Consider the following 5,965-nt stretch of genomic DNA (forward strand, 5'->3'; position numbering starts at 1 on the left):
CATACTCAGATTATTCTTTTCAGTCCTTTCTCACAGAACTGAACTTTGAGGAAGAACTAGGGACTGTGTAGGCTTCACAGACCTCTGCTCTCTTTTAAGGCAGTTGTGTCAATTTGAAAACCATTGATTTACAGGAAAATGGGGTGGGGGCTGAAAGTGAGGAGGGAGACTAAAAATGTCTGTGTTACAGGATATGAGGGTAGAAGAAAGGTAGAAATATTAAAAAATGTATTATATGAGGAGTGACTAAGGCAGGGTACTTGTTGAAAAGTTATTACTTTTATAAAGGTTTGTGCTGAAATCCACACCTGGGTTCCACACTGTTACTTTCAAAGGTAACAGAAGATGAAAAAATAAAAATTCTTTAGAAGAAGTCTGGCAAGGAAACATTAGCTGACTTATCCCACATTATGTTTAATTAGCAGAAATTACGGCATTTTAAAAAATCTCATTTAAAATGGATACTATGATCCCTTTAGGAGCATAATTCTCTTCAGTGCCTTGTGTGGTATAATTAGTACTTCTCTTCTACTTCTGTGTAGACCTGTATGTTTGGTTTATGTTATATTGAACCTTATCAGTCATGGCTAAAATGGGGGAAGGAAGTGGAAAAAAAAGTTTTGTGAAGTATCTTCTCCATGTGAGCTTTAATGTTCTCAAAATTTGAACATCTTAATGAAGAGAAACTTCTCAGTGCTGCATGTTTAAGTATGTATTTACAAGAAAAATCTTCCCCTCTGCAGAGGCAGGTAACTGAAGCTTTTCCCCTCTAGTGCTTGTGTTTTTATCGGCCGATACCCAACTGTTTGTTATGTGAGTGGTAACTTAGTGAAGTTCTTGCAGATGGCAAGATATGTGGGTTTGGGTTTTTGCTTGGGTGATGTGGTTGTTTTTCTTTCTGAGGCAGTTAATGTTTCCAGGAAGTATGGTAATAATTCCAAAAGTTACACTTGTCAAAGTGACTATCGTTAGATGAAATAAATCAGTTTAACAAGGAGATACTGATGGTCTTCCGAATAGATCAGAAGTAACATATTTGCCTACCAGTGTTTCCGAAATACATGCATTCAGGAGAACCTCGCAAGAGCTCACTGAACATTTTATTTCCAACTGTGTTAATATAAGATTGATCTTTATCTTTCCATGCAGGGGAAAAAAAAGTAATTTCTCTTGGTTTAAGGCAAAAATGTTTAGCATTTCTAATAACTGAGTCACAGATAACCCTTTGTCTATTTTAGCTGCCATATAGGGCTGTTTTCAAAGACACTTGACATGTTTAGTTCATGTAATAGATCAGAAGCATGAGCAACCAAAGGTTTAAAGAATTTTACACATGGTGTATTTTATTTTGTTAAAACACTGTTTAAGAGCAGGCAAAACTGCTGTCAATGAGAAGGATTTAGATGTATAAATATTATTTAGTCACTAAAGCATGATGTAAGCTAGATACTTTTATAGTTTTGGATCCACATTTTAATGCAATTTTTTATTTAATATTTTGTTCCCTTTATTAGTAGTTACAGTGCGTGTGGTGTGTGTGTGTTTTTGGGTTTTTTTCTAATAATAAAGTAAGGTCATTCTAGCAATTATAAGCGTAGTATTTGGGCAAAATTTAGTATAGATTTATTTATCCATTAATGAATTAGAAGGAATTTGTGGCCAAAGTGTGTATTACTGACCTTGCATTTTTGAAACATGATGTTTTAATTGTTCTATTCATGTTTGATTTTTTGAATGATAAAACCAGGAGCTTGTATTGTCAAAAACTAGGATTTCAAGACAGGATTTGGTATCACGTTAATCCCTATGAATGTGGCAAATGTAAAACAAGTGGATCGGACTGCAAAGCAATCTTTTGAAATAATTACTCCATATAAAAGCTTTAGGTGAGAACTTTAATTACATTACAAAATATGCAAATAAGTAATGCACTGAAGAAATACTAGCTCCATACTACAGTGACTTACATAGTTTGAATGAAACAGTAATGTCTTTATTATGAATCCTCAGCACTTAAAAAAAAAAAGTATTTTCTTTCCTTTGTTTAGCTGTGCTTCATCTGTGACTTCCATAACTAGACGTCCTGTGCCCACAGATACGTATTTTTATGTAGCCTTCTTTTGTTCATTTTGTGCAAGAGCAAAAAAAAAAAATCTCTAACAACTTGACTCCCGTCTTAAAGAATAACACACCGTAGTAGTGAAATAATGCTGCATCCGTTTAATATTAAGCATTTTATTTGAAAAGAAAAGAATCGCACATGTGCCAACCGTTGTAGAAATCCTCCATTGAAATCAGTAAAAAGTAAAAAAATCATTTCGCTGATGCTGTGACCTGTAATAATTTTTAAGAAAATGAAAGTATGTGCTAATAAAAGCCTTTTGTTAAGTGTTGAGTGGTTCTTAAATGAAATCTCAGTAATGCAGGAGAAGGAATTGCTTTGTTCCTTCTGGCCTTGCTAAATGATAGCAAAGAATTTCCTTGCGTTCTCAGTTGACTAGAGTGCCAGGTAAATTAGCCTTGATCAGTCATTTAAATCTGTGGCTAGTTGGTAGATAGCTAGTTCTATGACTTTCTCTAAGCCATCACCTTGTTGGTGTTTGCCCATTAGTGTTTTTATTTTTTTCAATAAGATCAATTTAAATGAAAAACATTTTTTGGCTGTTGTAGTTACAAAATTCTCTTTTACTCCTCAGTAGATCTCCCTGTTTCCTTAGGTCATTCTATGATTTTATTAAAGTTAAGGCTTTAAGTTTGGTATGTTATAACATAAAAAGGTTGAAAGTAACTCAGGAACATAAGTTGAACGTTACAAAAGCAATTAGTAGGGGTTTTGTTGAAAACTGAACACAAACCCAGGAGAAGTTTTCATTGACTAAAAATACAAAATAATACATTCCATCTTAATATTTATGTCTGTGTAGACGAAGATAGTCTTGACTGTGGTTTTGGGTGTAAATGTAATAAATAAGAAAGACTACAGACTATGTTTAATTGGGCTTTAAAATAAAGATCAATAACACAGAAAAGTCAATTGTTGCAGCTTTACAGCAGAGTCGGAAAGAGAGAAACAAGACTGGATTGAAGCACTGCAGCAATCGATAGCAGAAACACTGTCTGATTATGAAGTAGCTGAGAAGATTTGGTTCAATGAGTCCAACAGGAGCTGCGCTGACTGTAAAGCTCCCAGTCCTGACTGGGCATCCATCAATCTCTGCGTTGTCATTTGTAAGAAGTGCGCAGGTAGAGTAATTAATGATGGGCCATGTGGATTCCACAAAATGTCATATTTGCATACCTGCATATGTCCTTGAATTGGCTTTTTTCATTTTTACAGTGCCATCCTTGTGAAAGTTTTGACAAACAGAAAGTGAATGTAACTTTTATATATATACACACCAAGGTTATCCTTATTCTAAAGCACTTCATGCATAAATGTCAGGTCTGTAAGGTGATTGGTTTCCCTCATATGAATAATCCTTCACAATTAGTGAAAATTAAGATACACTAGCACTTTGTGGGAAACGGCTAGCTTTCACAAGGCTGGATGCCAAAGGCTAACAATTTTCAGTGTATGAATTAGGAGTATTAATCCTATTAGATCAGGGCATATTTTACTACCAATCGGGATAGCTTTTTCAGATACTACTAAAAATCTAGTTCTATTATGTTTTATATTTAAACATGTGCATAAACAGTAGATTCAGGGAAGTAGCTTATAAATCTAGGCTTTCTTTCAAAACAAACCCTCCAAAAGGATTCTGCATCAGACAGCCTATTTTGGTTATTCATTACTATCAAATGCAAATCACTTTTTTGAAAAAATTTTGGGTTTTTTGTTTTAATTTTATATTCAAATGTCAAATCCAGCCTTTTTTAAAAATAGTAATTAGAATAAATAAATCTGTCCTCATTAAATGTGTATGTTATGTAAGCAGATGAGGAACAGTGTTTAAGTGCTTTAGTTAAGTAAAAGTACTCTTGGATTTTCAGGACAGCACAGATCTTTAGGACCGAGAGATTCAAAGGTCCGCAGTCTAAAAATGGATGCCAGCATTTGGAGCAATGAACTTATTGAGGTATGTTGTGATTATTCGTTGTTCCATTTTGAAAACTACTGCATGCATGGGAGTTACTAATTGCTTTGTTCACAAGAAAACAGAACATATAGGTGCTAAATAACATGCAGCTGTTAGAGCAAACTTGATGATTCTGGGAATAATGTACCTGTGGTGTGTCATTCAAAATGTAGTATTACTCGAAGCATCTTCTTTTTCTTTTTCTTTTTTTTTTTTTTTTCTTTTTTGGGGGGGAAGAAATAAAATGCTTTTGAGAGCAATCATGATGGGCAATATTGGGAACAGAAAGGAAACTCACTACCAGTTTAGTTGCTTGGGGTGTTGAAAACTGTTGATGGTAGAGAAGGTTGAGTCATCAGTGTTTTTCTTTAAAGCGCTAGTCTTCTCTGACCTTTTACTGGTATTTTCTAATATGTATTGAAATTTTATAACTGGTTAGCCTTGTAAAACTTAGTTGCTGTTGATGGTAAATGATGAGTAGAGTCTTTATTAGTCATTTATCGATGACCATAAGCAGTGACTGAGAAAGGCTTCTGTCTCCTGCAGGCAATTTTCTTTCTTTTAATAACTTTCTTTTTAGCAGCAGAAAAATATCTAGAGGCTAGCTTCATATACTTTATGCTATTTGGTTTATTTTTTTTTTTCTTGCACCTCATCCAGCTCTTTATCATAATTGGAAATAAGAGGGCAAACAGTTTTTGGGCAGGAAATCTTCCTCCAGATGAAGAACTGCATATGGATGCCCCTGCAGAAAAAAGGATAGCATTTATTACACAAAAATACAAAGAGGGAAAATTCAGGAAAACACCTTTTCTCTACAAAACCAAGGAACAGTTGAATAAGGTAATGCTAGAATGGGTAAGTCCATACTGTAACCTTTGTTTTGTATTATATCTGTGTGCAATTTGGTCATCGTGTTAAACTGGTGAGAAATAAATTCAGAATCCTGAGTGACATTCTCATAGAGCTGAAGGAGGGTTGTTTTGGAGCCTTTACAGGACTCGTTTCATGATTACAGGACTTCTTTCATGATTTCCTAGTTTCTAGCTTTTCCAGTTAGTTTGTTTGTAGAAGGTTGTTACCTGTATGGTGCCTGTAATATGTCTTCCAGAGTCATCAATGAATAAGGATCTTGGTTGTTTTTTTTTAAAATGCACACTCTAGGGATGAAAATTCTCACTTCACTACTTCAGATTCCTTCTGCAAGTATTTTTATACCTTTTGTTTGGCATCTAACATTCTGGTTGTATTGGGTTTGCATGGCAAGGTTTTGGTAGCAGGCAGTAGAGGCAGTGCCAGCTGGCTCAAAGACTAACCTACTGCTGTCCAAGACTGAGCAAATCAGTCAGGGTTGTAGCAACTCTGGGATAACATGTTTAAGAATAGGGGGGAAAAACATGAGAAGAGCAATTGCAGCCAGAAAGTGAGTGAGCGAGATGTGAGGGAACAGCTCTGTGGACACCCAGGTCATTGGAGAAAGAGGGGGAAGAGGTGCTCCAGGCTCTGCAGAAGAGATTCCTGTGTAGCCTGTGGTGAAGCCAGCTGTGCCCCTGCAGCCATGGAGGGTCATGAGGGAGCAGAGACCCACCTGCAGTCCATGGAGGACCAACGCTGGAGCAGGTAGATGCCCAAAGCAGGGGTTGTGACCCCATGGGAAACCCACACTGGAGCAGGCTCGTGGCAGGACCTGTGGACCCAAGGGGAGAGGAGCCCATGCTAGAACAGGTTTGCTGGCAGGACTTGTGACCCCAGGGGTGACCCATGTTCGAGCAGTCTGTTCCTGAAGAACTGCTGCACTCTGGGATGGACCCATGGGGGAGCAGTTTGAAGAACTGAAGCCTGTGGGAAGGACTCGCGTTGGAGAAGTTGGTGGAGGACTGTCTCCT

At 36.6% G+C, this 5,965-nt stretch overlaps 1 protein-coding gene across 1 annotated transcript in view; it reads left to right on the forward strand.

The window, feature by feature from the left end:
- LOC104506187 (arf-GAP with Rho-GAP domain, ANK repeat and PH domain-containing protein 2-like) overlaps positions 1-5,965 on the forward strand; it is a gene marked incomplete at both ends in the record, with an annotated part of 43,571 nt that overhangs the window by 1,290 nt on the left and 36,316 nt on the right. The window contains 4 exons of the mRNA XM_010147055.1: positions 1,771-1,886; positions 3,044-3,243; positions 3,994-4,079; positions 4,740-4,922. Of these exons, the coding sequence (XP_010145357.1) occupies positions 1,771-1,886; positions 3,044-3,243; positions 3,994-4,079; positions 4,740-4,922 (585 nt within the window). The remainder of the gene's footprint in view (positions 1-1,770; positions 1,887-3,043; positions 3,244-3,993; positions 4,080-4,739; positions 4,923-5,965) is intronic.

The sequence above is a fragment of the Eurypyga helias genome, unplaced genomic scaffold (genome assembly GCF_000690775.1).
Source record: "Eurypyga helias isolate BGI_N326 unplaced genomic scaffold, ASM69077v1 scaffold1292, whole genome shotgun sequence".
NCBI classification, from domain to species: Eukaryota; Metazoa; Chordata; class Aves; order Eurypygiformes; family Eurypygidae; genus Eurypyga; species Eurypyga helias.